General features: G+C 33.1%; 1 protein-coding gene across 1 annotated transcript; it reads right to left on the reverse strand.

Moving 5' to 3' along the window:
* LOC124357952 (calumenin) lies at positions 1 to 18,427 on the reverse strand. The gene is made up of 7 exons (XM_046810102.1): positions 18,330 to 18,427; positions 13,797 to 13,907; positions 12,816 to 12,943; positions 9,264 to 9,457; positions 8,222 to 8,464; positions 6,815 to 6,930; positions 1 to 4,083 (listed from the first exon to the last, which is right to left on the reverse strand). The coding sequence occupies exons 2-7, from the start codon at positions 13,905 to 13,907 to the stop codon at positions 3,895 to 3,897; spliced, it is 981 nt and encodes a 326-aa protein (XP_046666058.1). The 5' UTR covers positions 18,330 to 18,427; the 3' UTR covers positions 1 to 3,894.
* Positions 18,428 to 22,672: the final 4,245 nt, after the last annotated feature.

Consider the following 22,672-nt stretch of genomic DNA (forward strand, 5'->3'; position numbering starts at 1 on the left):
TAAGTAAGCACTGGTTTATTAAAAAATACAGAGCCATAGTAATAAAAGGCAATACAACAATAATATTAATGGAAGACTATGGCACATTCTTAAACTTGCACCCATCATGCACTCTTAGCTCTTTGGTACTTCACAGCTACTCTAACTTAGAATATAATATTGTTCATCGCTCGACAACAGTGGCATTGATCAAAATAGGAAACAAGGCATGAGGAATGCTGTTCGTTTTCCTGTATGTAAAACACTTATGCAGTACCAAAACCTTATAATAACAATATGTAAGTAACAATTTAAATATATACTGTCAGCATTAGAATTGATCAAAGAAACGTTTTTATCCTACAATAAAGCTAATGGCAGCAGAGTAATGTTCTTGTATGAAATTAAACAAAGTGAGAACAAAATATTAAACAAGACGTTAATTAACAATAAATCTTAACAAGCATGAGTCACGTCACACATTGACTGCAGCTGACACATACAACAGTGAATGTGTTACGGGAAACTAGACAAAGTAACACCAACAATACATAGTTACACACTGTAGTTACAAGAAAATATAAAAATTAATACACAATACAAAACGAGTTAAGATCATAAATAAAGCTATAACAACTGGAATTGACAGTTTGTGCCGATTACATACAAAATGACCTTCATTTAAACGTTAACTATCAACCAGTTACTTTACCAGCTCTGTTATGTTAACTATCAACCAGTTACGTTACCAGCTCTGTTACGTTAACGTAATAATCACAAAAATGTGCATTTAAGTTATTTCAAAATTATTTATTAAATCAGCCGTTACAAAATCACACACAACAAGATCTGGTTCTCTTAGAGTTATAGTCTTTAAGTTATTATAAGTAGTAAATTCAATTGTCCCTGGTTTCTAAAACATTTAAATGTAAATAAAAGTAATAAAAGTCTACACAGAAAAGCCTACAACGCATTAATTGAACTTATAATAATTTTATCACATTTAAAAAAAAAATAATTTTATCACATTTAAAAAAAAAAACTAGACACCACCTGCACATTAAAAGTGGCCTAACACACAAAAAGCTGCAATAAGTAAAGCCACCTGCAAATCTTAATTTTTTAAGTTGTGTTCAACTATTTAATATGTCAATACTTCAGAAGGGGTATGGGATTGAGCTCTAGAAAAGCTTTTATTCAGAGGGCTTGCTAATTAGTTGCTTCACACGAGAACAAAGTTTAAAACTGTTTTATGAATAGGAACTTGTCTTATATTCATGAATGTTTCACTTTATAAACATAGATTTTACTGTCAAAGTATTAATGAATTGTTAAAAATATGATTATCTGTTAACCCTCAGAGCGCTTTTCGTCGCGGCCACAACTAATTAGTGCCTATTATAACAGCCAAAGTTGCGCCTGCGACTATATAACAGCGCTTTGTATTATATTAATATTAAAATGGCAGCAAAATAGTCAAATTCGGTATCATTTGAAAGATGAAGATTTGTTATAGTACATATAATCGTGACAATGCATAATTGTGGAGGCAGTGCATTACGTCATACTTTGTTTTGACGATACATTGACAGCTGACTGCAGTGTTTGCGTGATTTTCAAACATGGATTGTGATGCTTTGGAACATTCTAGTGAAATTCGGGATGATTTAGATGAATATGTATCTAGTGAAAACGATGCAAGTGATATTGAAGCTCCTGATATACTTTCAGACATTTCACTTCGCGATTTTTCAAGTGGCAGTGGTGAAGAGTACAAACCGGACCCTAATGAACTTTGAAGCTAGGGTCAAATTACGCCAGTGCACAGTTTGCGAAAGCAAAAAGAAAGGCCGAAGCAGATTTTGGTGCCCTGGCTGTAATACAGGTGTGTCCAGGGAATGTTTCCACTTATTTGAACATTTCTGGAGACCCCTTAGGCCTGAGAGAAAAAGAAAGGCATCACAAAGCAGACACTCAGAGTAAAACTCAGGGAAAAAATTGTGTATATACATTTGATTTTTTCAATTTTATAGTTTGGTTTTTAGTTTAAATATAAACAAAGTTTACATATTTGTAAAACTTATTAAATTTGGAATAAAATGGCTATTTTGAAACTGTTTTTGTGTACATAGTGAAATCTTGAGTCGTGGATGTTAGGACATGATAAAATTGTGAAAATTTTATTTTACTTCGGAGGGCTACATACCTGAACAGCCAGAGGGGAAGTACAATTCTGTTATACTTCTTTTATTCCTTATTGTTTTTTGAATACATTGATATACAACATGAACAATTTAATTACAAAATTGTATTTTATACGTTTTTTTAAAAAGAGAACTGTAAAAACGCAAAAAAAGCTGTGGCACTCGGAGGGTTAATAATAATTGCTTATTATTTATATCCAATATGAAATTTCTTATGGGAGAATTTATACTGAATATAAATTATAAAAAAATAGTATTAACAGATAATCATATTTTTAACAATTCATTACTATTGAGACACTAAAATCTACAAGAGCCGTTTCTTTTTCAACCTCCAATCTCACACTATGACAGCTCAGGGCAAACTAGCTACTTGAACTCGGCAGTGACAAATGTAGTGGGAAAGACGCGCATTCGACTACTGCGCACACCGCGGACCTGCCACGTGTCTGGCCGTCATGGTGTGGGATCGGAGGTTGAAAAAACTATCCTCTTAAATTTCTGAAGTGAAATCTTTGTGGATTTGAGACAAATTCTTATTTTATAACGCAGTTTTAAACTTTAATCTCTTGCTAAAAAATAGGTGCCTCGGATGCGTGGCCCGTAGCTTACTAGCGTTCTGTCTCAATACATGCTCCCCCCAAGTTCAATTCTTATTTAATTCTACTGAAAGTTAAAATTTAAGTCTGTATACATTACTTTTTTAATTAAGTACGATAAAATACTATATTAAAATATAACTCAATATGCAATGATGTTTATCACTTTTCAGTCCTAGAATGACGTTATAACATTATAGTAGTTTTATAAATTATCGTTACGTAAAACAATGTTAGTGTATCGTGTTCCTTGTAATATTAAATACAAACTATAGTGTTTCTATTAGTACTAGAACTTACAACTAAAGTTGAACAGACAACTTTGTCATCAGACTTGTATAAAACAACTAACAAAATTTGTAGCTGTTAACCTAAATTTCTTATCGATGATAATGAGTTATAACACGTAATGAGTTTTTACAAACACAAATTACTGTAATAAATTATCACGACTACACAAAAATGCAGTAAAAACTAAATATTAAAATGAGAATTCAAATACTAAGAGCTAGTAACAGTAAATGTGTAAATATAAAAACAATGGCAGAACTCCAATTATCCAATTTTAGGATAGGGCTGATTTTTAATTGCAGACATTTGGATGGTGGATTTAGCAGGGTAAGAAAAAATATCATTGCGCGTAGAAAAAGGTAAAAGGCAATGAAACTGAATATAAAAACACAAAGTAGATCTACATTATTACAAATCAAGTTTAAAATAATACAAAATCACAAAGTGATAAGTTCATTTAAATAGTTTTGAACTACAACAATAAGTGCATAATGAAGAGCGGAAGATGAGAGTTGTCACCTGTGAAGGGGGGGGGGGAGATAGTGAAAAGGAACATTATAGTTGCAAGTAGACCAGTGCCATTACTGGTCATGCAGTACACTATAATCTTCCCCGTACATCTCCACCCGCCACTTCTTATCAGCTCAAAACTATAGAAATGGACACTTAAGGAATTTTATATATCTTTGTACAATAATTGATTAGGATAAATAGGAATTAAAGTCACCAGGCTTTGGGTAAGTGGAATTCTACTACACAGTTACTGTTGAAAGGACACTAAGCGAGAGTGGTGGGACGTCAGACTGGCCGGTGGCCACACGTTAGAACTCGTCGTGTCTTGCAAGAGCCTCACCGAAGTCGGTGGCCTGGGAGCCCACGAACAGATCGTACTTGCCGAGGATCTCATCCTTGGTCAGCTTGGAATCACCGTCCGAGTCACTCTCGTAGATGAGATGGCGGGCCTCCGCCTCAGCATGGTCAAAGTCTGGCGGGATGATCCAGTTCTTCACCTGAGTGCCAAAATAAGCGGTAATCCTACGCCGAACGGGTTGTAACACAATGTCTCAATAATAATACAATCCTGATAAAACATTTATTATTGATATATTATTAAATAGTAACGGTGGGAAGCATTGAGGTTCCACTAGAACTGTGATGACACCTCTTAAATACGGTTTTTATTCCAAGAAGAGATTTCCTTATAAGATTTATGGAATAATTTGATGGCTTTCAATCCGCTAAACCATTTAGCTGAAAAGGAAATATAAATTACATAGATATAGCGTTTTTAAAGCAACATTGGTTGATTTTTGTAATAAAACTTAAATTAAATGAAATTTTTGGGAAAGAAATATTGGGATTTAATTTTAATTAGATTGTGAGAAGTTAGGATAAAAACAAATACGTAATCCTTTGGCAAGTTAATGTTGCTAACTTTAAAGTATTAGGAAGGCGGTTCACTGCCTTGAATTGATGAGAACTTGTCTTGTGTACTGCAGTTACGTCAGATCTGTGAGGGCTATTATTTCTCAAGTTGGGTACGGCTGGGCCAATGAGAGAACACCGTGGATGTCCATCAGAAGGGGGTGGAAGGGGAACTATAAAAACTGCCAGCTCATAATTTTCAGCTCTTTTTGGTAATTATCGTGAATTTAGTTGATGACAGTGCGCAGTGTTTCTAAAATGTTTTCCACAAGGGATTTTGAGGTAAGCACCAAATTTATTGTACGTTATATTGAAGTAGCCTTTCAGATCTGATATTAAATTAATTTTGTTGTCTTTTTTATAGGAAAAATTAAATTTATAGAAACTACAGAGCAATCTGCATAACTGATTCTTGATGAACAATAAAGCACAATAGAATCAAACAAGTTACATTTGGTTCAAACTTGCAAGAAAAGTGAATTAAAATTTAACTTTGTTAATAACTTTGATTGAATTTTGGAAGTTTAGTAATTTATTAATATTTAATTTGAACTGTTTTATTGTGAATTATTAATTTAAAATTAATTGAACTCTAATAATTGTTTGAGAGAGTTGTATCTGAATTGCAAAGACTTGAAAGTTAAGGTACAACTACAGTGGAAAGAGAAGTTTGAGTTTTTTTTTTTAATTTTGAGTGAATTTAGAAGTGAACATTTTTATTTTAGTTATTTCTAAGTGGTATTTGATTTTTATTTGAAAACTTTAGTTTGATATATTTGACTGATATTTTTATTTCTTGCCAAAGGACCTTTTGATATTACTTAACGGTTTGTCAATTCTTGGTGGAAAATAGAGTGATGAAAATTCTAAAACATTGAACTTGTTTTTTAATTTTCCATTTTAAAATAAATCCATTTTTTTTAGAACTGTGATTTTTATTTTAGACAAACCAGATAATATTTAATACTAAAAAATTTAGTAATAAATTGTGCTGAATATTCACTCGGAGCTTACTAATCGAAAAATATTTTATATCGTCTTGGATGTCTCATTGATAATTTAAATCTTAATATTCTGAAATATTAATATCTACAATCCAAGTCGTTATAATAGAGTTGCAGGTGTCTTTAAAAATGATTCTGTTATATGAAAAATAGGGTAAAAGTGGAATTACTGTAGAAGGAAGAAATCAACAGTTCTGTTATTAATTTAGGGGTTAAATTAAGGCTCTAATCTGGAATTTATATTTTTCTTGTGTATAAACAAAGAGTCATCTTAAACTGTGATGTTAACTTTTATGTATAAGATATTAAGATCTATACTAACCACTTGAGTTTGAGACCATGTACCTCTGACCACTTAAACCTACTCACTCTGCAATGCAGTTGGTTGGTCAACCACATACCATTGACTTCAAATAAAGCAATAATAGTTACTTTAATTCACAAGATTAATCACTCTTTTTCAGGGTTGGGGCTGTGGCATTAACAGAAAGTAAAGTGTGAAGGTTTTTTTGGTTTTAGATTCTAAGCTGATTTTCTCTGAACTTATAAACAGCATTGTTGCTAAAGCTAGGATGAAATCGTGGGGAAATATATGCGAGGAATCTATTTTTCTTAATGGATTATCTAAAGTTTTAAAACTTATAAATGGACAACGGTTTGAAGTTGAAGCCACATTGATTCTGCCAATACGTCTGGCAGGTTTCGAAACTGATTAGAGAAGATGTGGGAAATGAGCTTTGTTTTCCTACTCTTTCAGCCCATTGCACTGCAACTGAATATTTTTGTTTTTCAACAGAGTTCTTTTTGGTTACAATATATCATCAGAAAGTATAAGTCTAACTACTATGATATAATATGTTAACCCTGTGAATCCCGTGGGCATGCTGGTAGGAAAACCTTGGCTAACACAGGTATTTTTCCACAAAATAGTAGTTTTCCATTATAATTATATTCTTATATATAAACAAGTCTTTTCCATTGTCACTGTTCATTATTACTTTCATTAAAATCTGCTAAATCCTAAAGTTCATCTCTAGAAAGATATTCAACCGTGTGTCTTCATCAAGAACGCTTTTCACACATGACAAGATAACCTTCACAAACCATTGGTGAAAACTTCAAAATATAAAATCATTACAGAGTAAATGTGAAGACATTGGAGTATTAGATTTATACTTGTTTCACTGCACGATCGCTTAACTCAGGACACAACAGTGTGCCACAGGCCACGAGTGAGTCAGTGCGCACGACACGCCAGCACACCCACGGAAGTAATAGGGTTAATAATCACACGGTGGTGTGACAAACTCACCTCCTCCCTGTCCATGAAGCCATCTCCATCCTTGTCACGGTACTGACTGAACTGCTCCTTCTCATTCTGGACCCACTCAGGCTCTGTGTCGGCCTCTGAGCCTCGGTACATGTCACCTACATCATCAACACATGTGTTATACATAGTACATAATCAACACATGTATGTTACACATATACATAATCAGCACATGTGTGTATGTTTTAAAACTCTTTGAAACTATGAATAATTGTCAATACCTCTGCACATATAATAGTAGTAAATGCTAAATAGTATTAGATTTTACTATTTAGTAATTTTTGCCCAGATTAAAATGGAACCACGTACAGATCAGCTTGCATAAATGAGATGAGTAAGGGTTTAAAGTTTATACAAACTGCTTGGCCTAAAATACACACCACATTCAAAAAGTATAGGGTGAAAAATATCAAGAAAACAATTATTCGCAAGAAGTGACAGTAAGATTTAGATTATAACTCACAGCTCCATATCTTTGATTGGCAGCTATTGGGAAATAAGGATGAACTGAAGCATTAAGGTCAAATGTTTGTAATGTTGTCAATATATCAGATGACAGAGGGTGGGCTGACAACTACAAGCATAATGCATTTCACAAACCACAGGGGGTCCAACGAACAGCAGTGGTCATAACAACGTACCATTTTCCTTAGTAAGAAGTAATAAACTTCTTTGGCTAAAATAGAAGCCAAATTTATATACTGTAATAAATCAATAGATTATATGAAATAGACCAATACATTTTTAGCGTAATTTTATACAACAATATGAATATTGTAAGTTACATTTTTCATTGTATGACTACAGTAAAGTTTTATTGCTGCATGAAGTAGCTTTAGTGAACAAATTTAATTTGTCTTTTAATCTCAATTATTTTTTATTTAAGTTAAATGTAAACCACATACATATACAGTATTAATATGAGTATCAAAATTTCTAGTAAGTTTATAAATTATATGTATATATTATGAATGTCTCCTTCGTCCTATGTACTTTGCTAATAATAAATTAATGCTTAGAAAACTTCAATTTGCAGCTTCATGTATATTTGTATTAGTAACATACTAGTCATGATAAAGTAGCATAGAGAGAAAATTAGTAGCATTTCTGATTAAGCAGCTAATAATCCTTCAATCTGGAGTTTAGCCTATACAATAATTAATTGTTTCTTCCACATTGTTACATATTATGTATTTGTAAATTTTAGTTTTTTTTTGTTTATAAATACTTACTCTTCAATATTAAACTTAATCTGACTGACAAAAGTAGATGTCCAAATTTTCCTTTAGATTACAAAAGTAGTTTTCTTAGTAAAAAAAGAAATGAGTTATTGTTTTGTGGGTTTATATTTACTGGTTCAATACTGTTGCAAATAAGTATATCACTCACCAATATATTCGTCCAGAGAGATCTTGCCATCTTTGTCCTTGTCAATGTCTTCCATGGTCTCCAGAACAACCACATCTCGCATATGCCCCGTTTCCTCAGGGTGCAGAAACGCAGCAAACTCGTCCTTGGTCAGCAAGTCATCAGTGTCAAGGTCAGCCACAGCCCAACGTCGCCGGTCACGCTTTTGCATTGCTGCGTACGAGAAGCCCTCCTCATCCTTCTCCTGCTCACTGGCATCCATGTCTGCAACAACAATTTGGATTAGATTAGCAAGCCATCACTGTCCAGGTCAGAAAAAGCACAGCATCGCTGATCACACTTTTGCATTGCTGTGAAAAAAAAGCCCTTCTCATCCCTTAGGATGGCATTACTGTCCATAAGTATACAGCATTGCATTAAGAAATTATTTGTACTAATCCACTCTAAGAAATATTACCAAATTCATTCCTAAATATCATACTAAGCACTTTTAACCACAAAATGTTTTTAAAATTTTCCATGGAAGGGCCAAAGGAGTCATTACTTTTTGGGGCATACTACTCACCCCTTCCCCCTCTTTGAAAGGAAACTCTTCCCACATTTACACTTATTTGCCACCACTGCCTGTCACAGCCATCTGGATCAATTCATCAGATCACCTGTTACCAGTCATATCTCTGGATTGATATTGATATTAATTTTTATATGGAGTGATGTTTAATTAAGGGTAAAGAAAAAAATTTGTATTCTGCCTAAAACCTTCCGCTGCCAAATTAAAACTTAAATAAATTCTCAGTTCCTACCTATACTTACACAGCCGGTGTTATAACTAATATCAACTTCTTCCGGTTCACACAAAATATGGCTTTCACCATTACATTTTTTAATATATTTGGCATCGCTGAGATCTTCAGTCAACGGCAAGACCGAAACACGAAATATTTCATAATTTAATGGCGTAAGCAATGTTTTGACATGGTTTGAACTGAAAGATTTTCACATCCATTAAATTAATTCTTTCCATGTCATCAAAAATCTTATTTCTACATTGCCTGAGAGTTACCATCCATAAATCCATAGAGCATCTTCTTGTACTCCTCCCAGGATATCTTCTCTTTATCCTCCGGATTATGGGTTTTCCACTGTCGGTCCACATCATCCAGAATGTATCGTCGTTGTGTGTAACGGATCCAGTCCTTTAGCTCCTCCTGACTCACAAAGCCATCTCCGTCCGAGTCTATTTTGTCCACTATCAGCCTGAAATATCATGTCTATTATCATTTATTGCTCACAGCTATTAATATATTTATTTTTATAATTATGAAAAATCCTATTTATATTCCCTAAAGTTGGTAAAAATTTTAAGGGATCCTAAGAATGTATGATTTTCACTTTTTCTTATAATGTATTCACATGTGCTTTTTTATTTTGTTAATTGTTTATATTTCAGTTGTTTATTTTAGCCAATTAAAAAAATTGTTGTAATATTTCATAACCATTGATATGGCGTTGGTTGTATTACCCTTGGGTTGTCTTAATATATTTCACATTTTTTATAAAATGTTTTAATTTACAAAAGGAGAAGAAAACAATTACAGTTTTAATCATGTAAATGGTATTTAACCCCTGGTTTTCAAACTATGGTTAATGTCTGAGAGAAATGTATTCCACTATATGACTAAAGTGGTCCAATGTAGGCCATAAAATTATAAATAAATAAATAAATATATGACGAAATTTTCTTGTTGAGCAAAGCTTTGACGTTTTAAAACTTGTGGTGGAATTATTTTAATGGCAATATTTCTTGAATAGAACTGTTCACAAATAACACATAATAATGTTCAAGTCAGAAATATTAACTATAACACTTAATAGTTGAATTTTAAAGAAGTCTTCACTAATCTCTATCCAAATAAGAAATTACGTTGATATACAGAAGAAACACATGTTTGAGAGTAGCAGTACATAAAACTAAAATTCCCAAAATTTAAAAAACAAATTTTATTCAGTAATTTTTATTACTGTTACATGTTATAACATAACATTTTATTTCACCATATAAAGTGTTGAGTTTATTTTTTATTTTCCTAATTATATACAACATTTCACAAAATATTTTAAAAACCTATATAAAAATTTCAGTGACATAACATGGTTGCTGATATAATTGCAGCCAAAATATTTATAACTCTGTGTAATGTATGTTTTTATACTTGACAAATTTAATATTATACAAAGAATCAAAACTAGTTTAAACAATTAATGACAAAGTATATGCATATTTATAGGTATTCAATTGTTCCAATACATTTAATTGAATTTGCAAATTAAGTGACGTTTGGTCAGAATTTAAAACTTAATACTAGTGGACAAATTTGTTTTGTATTTTCTGACCTAACCAGTTATAAAAAGTTAACCCATTGCGGATCGTATTATTTTGGCGCGCGGGCACAAGCGGGCACGAATTAATTCACGGTCAGCGGCCGCACGAATTAATTCACGGTCAGCGGCCGCACGAATTAATTCACGGTCAGCGGCCGCACGAATTAATTCACGGTCAGCGGCCGCACGAATTAATTCACGGTCAGCGGCCGCAAGAACAGCAATGGTGCGCCACATCGTATCGCTCGCTATTGTATACTAGAAAATTCAGCTACAAAGGTATTCGTTCAGATGGAACATGGGCCTGTTGGGGTATCCGTGATGTAGGAATGATAACACGAGAGCAAGGTTACGGCGTGGCAGGGATGATGTCTGAATCATAGTCTAAATAAAGCGGCTCGGGCGAATCGATTGCAACATCCGGGCCATTGTCTAGACTAAACCCACCAACATGTACGTCTGCATCATTTAGTTGTGTCACTAACCTCAAAAGTATTATAATAACAACTGAGGAAAACACCCAATCAGAAGCACTAAAAAGCAGAGAGTAAACTCATATGAATGATTTTTCAACTTCGACATACAACTGCAATCTGTAGGATATTTATAAAACTTTTGAAAACTGTAAACGTAGACCGTTGTTAAACACTCTTAGTACACAAGTGAAGACGATCGCCCGATCTATCAGACATTAACAGAACTATTTGGAGGGAAATTTAAAAGCAGACCGCTTTTGCGAACTGAGCTCGTCACCGTGCCGTTAGGCCCGGCCGCTGCGTGACGAGCCCAGCTCGTCAGTGATCCGCAATGGGTTAAAGTTTAAGACAATGAAAGACCACAATATTTTGATTAAAATGTATTGTAATAATTTGCAGCAAAACCTGTAAAATAAAGCAATGGCTGTTCTGAATAAAAGCATCACACAATCCAGACAGAGCAGTGTTTACACACCCCATCGCAAACAACTGAATTTACTCTTAACCTTTGGTGAGCCACTAACGTCTATGGACGTCAATGGACGCAAATGTACATTAATTGTTTAATTGTATTTAAATGGAGTTAAAATTTGTAAACGCGAATGTGACAACACAAGTTGATGTCAAAATAAGGCTTGCTGGGATACTGGTGCCGTATCGAGGTCAAAGGAACTAAAGTGTAGAGAAAATGGCGCGCGGTCTATTGTTTGTGTGTCACTGTCAGAGCCGCAGACGTCCCCTCACGTACAGTCACTGCTTAGTCTCGGTCGGCGCCGCGCCATCCCTTGTGCTGCCTGCTGTGCAACGACGTAGTTGTCTCGTTTATATTGTAGTGTAATTTATTTTGTGGAAACTTATGATACGTCATCAACCTGTAAATATATCGGAGCCTTATAAATATAACTGCAAAACTTGTGCAGGAAATCCCTCTCTACACCTGGACACGTGCTTCGAAGAGTACCATACTAAAGTTGTTTATGGTTAAAGACAAAACTTGTAACTTAATTTATAATATATGAACTGTGAGGGAAAAAACTGCAGTTTATACAAACTTTTCATAAAAAAAACAAAAAGTTTCATTTTAGGCAAATTTGTTTCAATTTTTAAATTTTGTATTTAAGTTAAATAAGTATTAAATAATTATATAAATATTTTGTTTTTTGTCTTTTTTAATCCTTATTCAATGATAAACTTAAAATACATATTAGCTTTAGAAATATCAATACTTGTATTTTTAAACTTGGTGTGGCTTTTTAGGAAAATTGGGCAAATAATTTTTGGCCTGCAAAGTGTTAACACATAATGTGAAAAGTTTAACCCGAAAACCTTTCCAAGTTTGTAACAATATTGCCTTGCATTCTGGGTAAATTCCAGCACAAACCCAACTTTCCGTTTGATACATAACCTAGTTTCCTTCTGTTTGACTTTGTCATTACTATACTGTAGAAGTATGTTTCAAACTGTTACAATGTACTACAGTAATTTTATCTTTTCTAAATAACTAATAATAATAATATTGACTAAAACAATAATAGTAAAAGTAACACTAATATTAACTTATTCATAACACTTTCAGTCCAGGTATCTACATTACTTTAAAGAAGACATCAAAATACTATTATCCTGATTATGAATCTTCACGTGGTGCTTAGGGGATTAAATTTTTTTGTTTACCTAAGTAAAAATTAAGGTTCTACAATAAAATTATATTCAAAACAGTTTGATAATAATGTTATATTAAAAAAACAGTATCTTACGAAAGTCTCCTTCGGCTTTCTTCAGGTGTGAGTTGATCAAATGTCTTTGCCTCTTCACCCAAAAAAGCTTCATGGTCGTACTCAACATTGTGTCCCTCATTTTCATAGTGCTTCTTGTCACTCAAGTCCTAAAAATATTAATATTTCATTTTATTTATAAATGACAAGATATTAAGTTATACAACACCAAACCTAGTTTGATCTATAAAAAAATATGCCTTATTGTGTCTCAAAGACAATTAAATGACATTTGTTTTATTACGCCTCATTATTAGAATTCAGATGCTGCTATAATAAATATGGCAATTTTATCAAAGTATGAGTATGTGTACAACAGTCAAACCGTCATAACTCAATATTCTATAACTTTGAATCCTTGATAATTATTTTTTTCAAATCTCTTTGATTATCTTATAATAGTCCATTATATCTCTACAGCTACATTTAATAAAAATCTTCATACAAGTCAATTGTCTGGAACAGCACATTCAAGAATCAACAAACTTTATTGTCATTAGAAACACAGGAGTATAATAGACATTGTCGGAAATGTAATAATCTACCGCTAAATAACCTTTCATAACTTAAACTTACGCTGAGAGGATCTCTTCAAGTTGAGGTTCCAACAGATTCGCCTTTATAACTCAAAGTTAAAGATGAGGCACCTCAAAATATAAAATTTCAGCAACTGCGCTTATAAGTAAGCTAACAACAATTATGCAAACATATTGTGATATAAACACAGTAGTACTCTTAGCAACGAGCTGTAAATTTATCTGTTTACTTCAGTGTTCTGTACCACACTCTGTGATTTTTTACCATACCTGTTGGTGTGAACATGATACATTACCTACCGTCTGTTTTACTGTAGAATAAAGTTTTGTTTTCCTTGTTTGTGTTCTGTGTGTAGTGTAATAACAAATACTTGTGTATCATGTCCAGTTAACATGTATAAAATATTTTTGTATGTAAATATAATACCTTTTCTAAAGTTCGTTCTTTTTTGTCAGCCTCATCTGGTTTGGGTACTGCCGCTGCCACAGTGAAGATGAACATTAAAAACACTAATTTCCTTCTGGTAGGTAAGATCATCTGTAACATTATAATATAGAAATTTATGTTAATCAATTTACTTAAATTATTACAGTTTACCATTTCTAGAACGAAAACGTAAACAAATAATACACTACAATAAAATAGCTACACTCCTATCCATGGAAAGATAATTGGTACTTAAAAAAGAAATATTTTTACCTGTCTCTAACATATTTATTCTATAGAGTTGTTTGTTATATGTAATACTGCAGTCAATCAGATGATCCAGCCGCCCACCATTTTACTCTGTACATACACAACTGTAACAATGGTGCTTAGAGATTTTCCAATGTATTGTTTGTTACAAAATTTACAATTGATTAGATAAATTACATTCATAGAATCACAATTTACTTTGCTAGTGATACGATATGTAAAACCAGTCTTGTTGGTTTTGAATTCTCTATACAGTTTTTCATAATTTTGGAGGAACCACAGCATTGTTGCGGTATAATAAGCGGTCACCAACACAATCGAATCATGATTATTGATTATAAATATTGAAACTGTCAAATACAACATCTAACTTATAGATATTCGTAATTAATCATTGCCAGCTGTTTTTATTTAATTTATATAGTGAGAAGGCTGGTGACACCGGCAAGAACAATGGCGATGAATATGCAGTCTCAAAATGTATTGAACAATGTTTTAAGTGGTTGCAAGATAATAACCTTGCTTCTTTAAATCTGAAGTGTCCAGTTCGTAGTAAGGAGATGAAAACTAGAATTAAAGGTGTGAATCAAATAGTGTTTCGCTACATGAAAAATTAGAACAAACATAACGTATCAAAAAACGCACTTGCAAAGACTTTTTTTTAAACATTCTAAATTTGGTGTTAAGAATATAATTATATTGAAAATTGCATACTATTTTAGTTGGAACTAACCAAACTATGACTTTTTAATGAATTAATGTAGTTTTGACAGCATCAATAACAGCAGAAATACCATTTCAGATTGGCTAAAGTAATCATAAGTACTTCGCTGCTCAAACATACAAAGTTTAATTAAAGTTTAGTTATTTTATACCATCTGAAACAAATACATTTCTTTTACGGATAACAGTGTAGCTTCACTATAATATGACTTTAAAAGCCTAAAACATAATTTAGTTTGAACATTATTGCTCGAAATGAATTCAAAGTAAAATCGTGTTTGATATTTGACTAATATTAAGTAGAAGTATATTTTATTGTTTTTAATTTAATAAATACTGATAGTTTCTTATTTATTGTTAATGTATTGACTTAAAAACAGCAGCTATCAATACATTAGCTATCCATCATCGTTTTTTAGCTTCTATGTTACCGCCAAAGAGTTTAATCGGTAGATCTGAGAAAATAAAAGAATTACTATAGTTATTTGAAATACCTATAACGTAAATAAATAAATCTTTATTGTTACAAAAGTTTCACAATATAGCACAGCTATAAAACAGATGACATTGTCAAATAAGCTACACTACTCTTGCATAAGTAAATCCAAACATAATTTGGTCCAACATTTTGTTTTCAATATTTTAAGATTAGATCGTATTGGTGGCCGCTTATTATACTGCAGCCTGGTTTTTTGTATGGTTCATATCCTAACACATAGTCTATTTTATAGTTTCTAATAGAGGCATTCCTAGGGTTAATATTGGTTCAAATAGTTGAATGCTAATTCTAGAAGTAAGACAGGATAACATTTCTTGTAACCATGCTAATTAAGGCAATTAAAAACCAATATAAAAATTTTTTTATCGTAGTATACTTTTATTTCAAACACAAATTTGTTGGTGCTCGCACAACGCATATTGATACAAAATTAGAATTAGAATTTTATGATACCTATATTCCAAATAGGCTAGTTCTTCAATTTCCAAGTACTATCAAGAAATTTGATAAATTTTTCTGATAGGTACTATTCCGATAATATTTTCATTAATTGTATCAACTGAGGCAGCATCTCATATATCTATCTCTACATAATGGAAATAAAGTTACCAGGTAAGGATCCATTTTTGGCATTTCTGTATAGTTGTGATGAATTTTTAATCCAGAAAACAATAAGATTGTATATCTATTTAATTAAAAGGTACTTTGGGATTATACCGACCACACCCAGACATGAATCGTTATTTCACATTTCGTTTCTACTGATTACTAGATTAGCGTAGAACAATATTTCGTCAATATAAAACAGGAATTGTCTTATCGCAAACCCCTCCCCATCCTCAGACAGAGGTCAAAGTCGAGCGTCTAGTAGATAACGTGATTGCAGAGTCTCGCCGCCCGTTCAGCTGGTGCATCGCTTTGTTGTACTTCCGTGTTTTACCTCTACATTTCTCCAAACACAAAAATTCAACAAAAACAAACATTTACCAAACTAAACTCTTTATTAAAAAAACACTAAAAACTTGTTTTTATTCTTGATCACATTCCGCCACCCAAAATGCGAGTGCCTCCGGCCATCAGCGCGGGCTTTGGCAGCACCTTCGGTGCTGCCCCGCGCTGATGTCGACGAAAGAAAAACATCCCTCGAGATAGTACCTATCAGTAAAATATCAAATTCTAGAGGGGCTAATCAGAAATATAAATTGAATTGTAATGGAAAGGCAATTATGTACCGTGCAAATCACGTGATGCCGCGCGGTCTGCCGTAATCAGGATTCTCGAGAAAGATAAGATAACAGCGACAACAATAACGATCACAATACCTGGAAATGCTTGTAAGTTTGTAATTTTGTAATTGAAGAGTTGTTTTTTTCGTTCTATCATGTTTGTTTCTATAAATTTCTATTTTTGTGTTCTTCATACTAGTGTGGTCGGTATAATCCCAAAGTACCATTAAAATCTGTGTTTTGTTTTAACCCTTTTAGTGCCATCGTCCGTATATACGGACGTTTGAAAAACTGTACCGAGAAATGCCAACGTCCGTATATATGGACGTTTGAATAACTACTGAAGAATGCCGACGTCTGTATATACGGACGTTTGGAGTAAAAGTCATACCGCAATCATTTTTTAACTTCTTATAAATTTGTTGGTATACAAACAATCAGAATAAACCAATCTACATAAAAAAAATAATAATAGTAATATCGTAAGGTTAGTCAGGTGTTTAGCCATGATAGAAATGGCCATGATTGTTGCATCAGACAAAGTTGTGTCACCTGATAGTTCACGTCTAACCTCTGTGTTTGGTTGTTTGTGTTGCTGCTTCCACAGTGTTTGTTTGTTGATAAATAGTTTACTAACAATGTTTTACTAACATAAAAAGTAAACTTCAATAAAATGAAACGCTCGCAATCTCCACTTAGCGAGAATACAGTTCTTGCCGTATTAGAATTGCATTAAGATTGCATCCCTTATGTTTGCCTCACCATATTTGTGTTACCGCCTTTGAACTATAATACCTATGTACAAAAGTGTGTAAATTTTTTTTATATTTTACAGTACATTATTTTTTAAGTAGAAAGTAGTTTCAGACAGTTTTTAATGGTTTCATAGTGGAAAATATTATAAGCTTTATAAAGAAGCTAAATAGTGTAAATAACACAAAACAGTGAAAAAGTAACTTTTAAAAAAATTAACATTTTTGTTTTGTTTTTGAAATATTAATCAAAACTTTTTATGTGTGTATTCAGTTTTAATTCCTCTTTCAAGTGATAGTATGTCTTATAGTGAAATATTTTTTTTAAGTACTATTTTTCATGTGAAACAGGAAACTGTAAGTAAAATGTCTACTTTTTTAAATTTTTTTAAGTTAATTACATTTAGAAATATAATTTGCTTCATAGTTTTTTATAAGGGAATTTATTTTACTGCAAAAAAATGAAAAAAATTAGGAAAATATCTCAATATTTGTAATTTTTACAATTTTTTTAGTAAACACTACAAAACGGCTGAAATAGGCCTGGCATCCTTCAGTAGTATTATGTGAAAAATCACTGGCATTTCTCAGACCAACTTTTGATTTTTTGTCTGGCACTAAAGGGTTAATCCCTTTGATAATTTTGTTTGCTATTGCACATATAACCAGATCTAGATAGGCTAGTGCATTTAATATGTATTATTAGAAAAAAACATCGGTAGGTTTTGTTATATTATTATAGTACAGTAAATAATTTTATTTCATTTTTTTATTCTATTATGTTGATGGCCTGATATGAAACTGTAAGCAAACATTTACCTTTTGAAAAACTGTGAAACTTTTAGAGTACATTGTAACACAATAACTTGGCATTTAATGACAGTTCTTTTGAATTTAAATTATAATCACAATAAACTAAATCATTACAGACAAAATAAATCTTAGTCCTTACTTAACCTATGATTGATTAACAATGTGAACTATTTATCACGTAATTTTAAACAATGTCAAAAATTAACTAGAAAAAGAATTAAACAGATGAATTATATTAAATTATATTTACCTTGTTATAATTTGTTCACCGAAATTCCAATTTCTAAGTAAACAACAACAGACTATCTAGAGGAGGAGGGCAGCGAACTTGGTTATCAGCTCAGCTGTTGCTGCTGATGTAGAAATTGACACGTCAACTATGTCGAGTGTGCAAGAAATGAATTTGGTTGGCTCTCAGCCAAAATATTGTACTTTATTAACTATACATAACAAAAGAATCCTACATTTTTATATTTAAAAATTGTAGTGTTTATTTAATTAAAATAAATAAATTTCGTTGTAGAATGTAAAAATAGAATGCAGTTATATCGGAATACTTTCGTAGCATAAGATAGTTTTTAGATAAGCATTATTGTTTCTGAACAACGTAGTTTTGCATGAGATTTACAGTGACACATCTTGGAGGCTCAATACATCTGACTTGGTTATTCGTTTTTCATCCAACTTGGTTGGAGGGCAGACAGTGTAATATGAGGGACGAATCGCAAGTATTTAAATGAGAATTGTAGTAATTGTAACTGTTTGTAATTGTAAAACATTTAAACAAGTTTTATAATTTGGAAGAGTAAATACCAAGTGGACAAGATATAACGCATACAATAAGAATTTAAACTAGCTATTTTAAGTTTTATTATAAATTTAAAAGTAAAAAAAATAATTACTTACAACGTTACTTAATGCTCTTCCTTTACATTAGATAAATCCTACAAACTAGTTTCATATAGACTAATCAAACTGTAGTTTGTAAATTATAGAAAAATATTTGTGTCATAACTTCGGCATGTTTTTTTGTAATACGACATCAAACAGTTATAACCGCATAAGCTGTATTATCTACTTTCAAAACAATAACTTGATCACAGCAGGAAACCCTATGACGTGATCGAGTGGTAATAAATTATAAAATTGAATAGGATGCCAATATGCATTTTTGATAATTACTTACAAAACAACGTTTTACATTTTATTTAAAGCAGAATATGCTACTGTCTTGAATGCTGACTATCTTTGCTTTTTATCCTCGATAGGGACCAAGTTCGATAGTGCAGGGCTGCCCAACCTACGGCCCGCGGGCCGAATCCGGCCCTCGAGTCAGTTTTATGTGGCCCGCCTTGTTGCCAAAACAACCAAATTTGTTTACAAGCATTTAAAATATTAAATAAATACAAATTTTGAGAACCAAGTAGTCCAGCCGATTTCACGTAGAATGAGCCGTATTCATTTGGTGGAGTATGAGTATTAAAAGAAGTAAAGTACGAGTTGCAGACAGATTTCACTGACTACGGTGGTGGTTGCCGGCTGGCGAATATAGCGCGCGTAAAGCACGGCACAGCGCGCGGTGCGGCGACGTAGCCCCTACCCAACTCAAGGTCACCACTCGCCACGTAATTTGTATGTCCTAGTATCCTAGTAGAATTAATTAAAATCAATGTATTCAATTTATTGGTGACTTTTTTATTGTTCCCTCAGAATTAGAGCAAACATCCAAAAGTCTGGGTTTGTATTTATTTCTAATAAAATAACCTAAAAACATAATATATATTATAAACCTTTACCTAACAACTAATAAATAATAAGAAATTACAATAATCAGGAAACAAGGGCCAAATAACCTTAAAACTCATATTTTGCACAAGATTTCTGGAACAAACCCCGGGCAATACGTTTTGTTTGGGGTTCCAAATCCCCTGGGATGTTGGCCCGCCTGGCCATAAAGGCTTTACAATGTGGTCCTTTGGTAAAAAAGGTTGGGCACCCCTGCGATAGTGTATGGAATACTCACTGATAGAACCCGTGTGCGTCACCAGCTTCAATCAAACCTGGTGTAGTTTGGTACGTCGGACCGAGTTAAGTGTGGTAGGCTCTTCGCTTTTTCAGAGTAAAATTTTACTCAGCGGTGGCATGTGTTGAATTTTATCTATTCAAAATACTCTAAGGCCTTCAACACTGTTAATCACGACAACTTGAAAACCAAACTAAAGGGCTACGGCATTTATAGCACCATATTACAGTGATTTAGCTCTTATTTAGGCAACAGGAGGCTTACAGTTGAACACACTGACTCGTCCTCAAAATAATTTATTTCTACTTCGGGAAACTGTTTCATAAGGATATCACATCCTTATAGCTCCTTATCTGTACCTTGTCTCTTTAAACATTTTTATTAATGGCATAGATCAAACCGTTCACTCTTCTTGTTCGCACACGGTTAAAGACTTAAAGGGTGGTGGGAGGTTGACGACCATCCCCCAAAATTATAGAAGTCTAAGGTAAATTTTAGGAATTACGGTTGGGCGTATTGTTTTGAAGAATAGGTGGCACTTATGAAAGGTAAATGTGTCACCAAGATTTTTATATAATGTCTCAATAAACAACCGTAATACAAGATGATTTCCTCTAACGTAGGACACTGTTAATTCTATGCCCAGTGCGGTGAAGTTAATGTTAACCATATTAGGCCATATTAGAGGTAGTATGTAAACACCCGTATATCTGACATCAAGACATCATCGATTGAGTAATGCTATCATTTACCTGTTTGGTTGTCACCTACTATGAGCACTATAAATTTTGTTATTAAACTATGGAATAAGGATACGTTAGGGTGAAAAACAGTTTTCCCTTTTTTGGAAAGATCAAAGACCATTATAAAATATTCTACAGGGGCTCTGAGTACGTGGATGGTAACTACGGGGTTACCCGAGATGAGTATGCCATTATTTACACTTACTTGTAATATGCTGCTTCGATGTGATCTTCATTTCCCTTCCTTCCGAAATTATATTCATCAATCCTTTCTATTTCTGGCCAACCTTGGCTTCCCTCTTCTATTCCGACACTAGAACAGCCTAGTAGTCTTTTCTCCTTTTCTTTTCTTCTTCTTAGCCTTGTTCGACTGTTCCAATATATGACACGCTGGGAGTGATTAAGCCGGTAGTCCTGTCTGGTGCCTGTGAGAGCTGATGTGAGCTTACCTCTGCTGAGGCAGAAGTCATGTACTGGTTCAGAAGTCCCTGGCTAGGAAGTGTCAAGTAGACAAGGAAGTCGGAGCCCATATGCCACATTCAAGCCCAAGCTGTACGCGAATACGATACGGTTTGCCCCGTTTTTTGTTAATCGGCACGCACTACTTAACACGGAGCGCTGGTAAAAACTTCTATGAAACCCAATCTCCGCATCATTAGGACATGAGAACGAAAGCGTTGTAGTTAGGAATCAGAATGATCTGGTAAAACGCCAGTTCTCTGATTTAGAAAACGAAAGGGATTCGAAACAACGAAAATGTGACAGTTTGTTTATTGAAGATGATTTGATTCATAATTCTCTGTTTCTTGTAGCGAGTCAAAAGAGGCGGGAAATGATTAACTAAGACCGTTTGTTATTAAAAATTTTGAAATTCGGGAGTTAGCCAAAATTGATTTGTAAGTTCATAAACAGTGCCATCCTATTGGGGCAAACTGCACGTAAGCAAATACAATCCTGAAAATGAAGACCTTTTTTGACCAGGTAGAAATTACAGTCCAGCCCTATGCCACACACTCAAATCCTCCAAAGGAATTGCGTTTTGTCGGGAATTATTGGAATGCAACGAGAACGAGATAAAGGACGAACTCAGATACTCTATGGTTAGGATAATTCGGACCGAAAACAGGGTAAAGACTCCCAACTGCGGGTCTAATACTGACTTTTCGAGGTCCTAGACCTCTGATTCAGTTAAAGTCAATTGTGAATCCTTGCCCGTTCGGCCCTATTTCAGATCCCCATGATGACGCTTCTGTTGTCAAAGATTCAGACACTCCAATCAAAATAAAATAAAATCAAATAAAATAATTTATTGCCAAGGACAAAAAAAACATTTTGTATTAGCATAGTCAAGTATTATTAAAGTGAATATTATCTACATTCTTATGTCATAAAACTCATTTACAGTATACAAACAATGCTCAATAAGTACATTCTTTACATACAATTGAAATATATTATATTCTAAACTTCTAACATTTAAAGCCAGATGATTGAAAAAATTTATGGCATTGGACTTAAAACTTTGTTGAGAATTTACATTGCTTCTTCCTTAAATTATCCTTGAATCTTGTATTATAGCAGTGCACCTCATAATGACTTTTAAAATTATCAATGTATTTTTTAACATATAGCAAACAATTATAAACATATAGACTAGGTAAGGATAAAATTGAATTGAATTGAATTTATTGAATTGAATTTATTTCATGTCTTTAGGCCTTGTGAGCAATGGACACAGTCATCTTACAATTAATCAGTCAGCATAATATTATATACTAGAGTAACTTATAAACTAAACACCAACAATGTTTGAGTCAACAAGAAAAC

Source organism: Homalodisca vitripennis, chromosome 3 (assembly GCF_021130785.1).
Source record: "Homalodisca vitripennis isolate AUS2020 chromosome 3, UT_GWSS_2.1, whole genome shotgun sequence".
Taxonomy (NCBI): Eukaryota; Metazoa; Arthropoda; class Insecta; order Hemiptera; family Cicadellidae; genus Homalodisca; species Homalodisca vitripennis.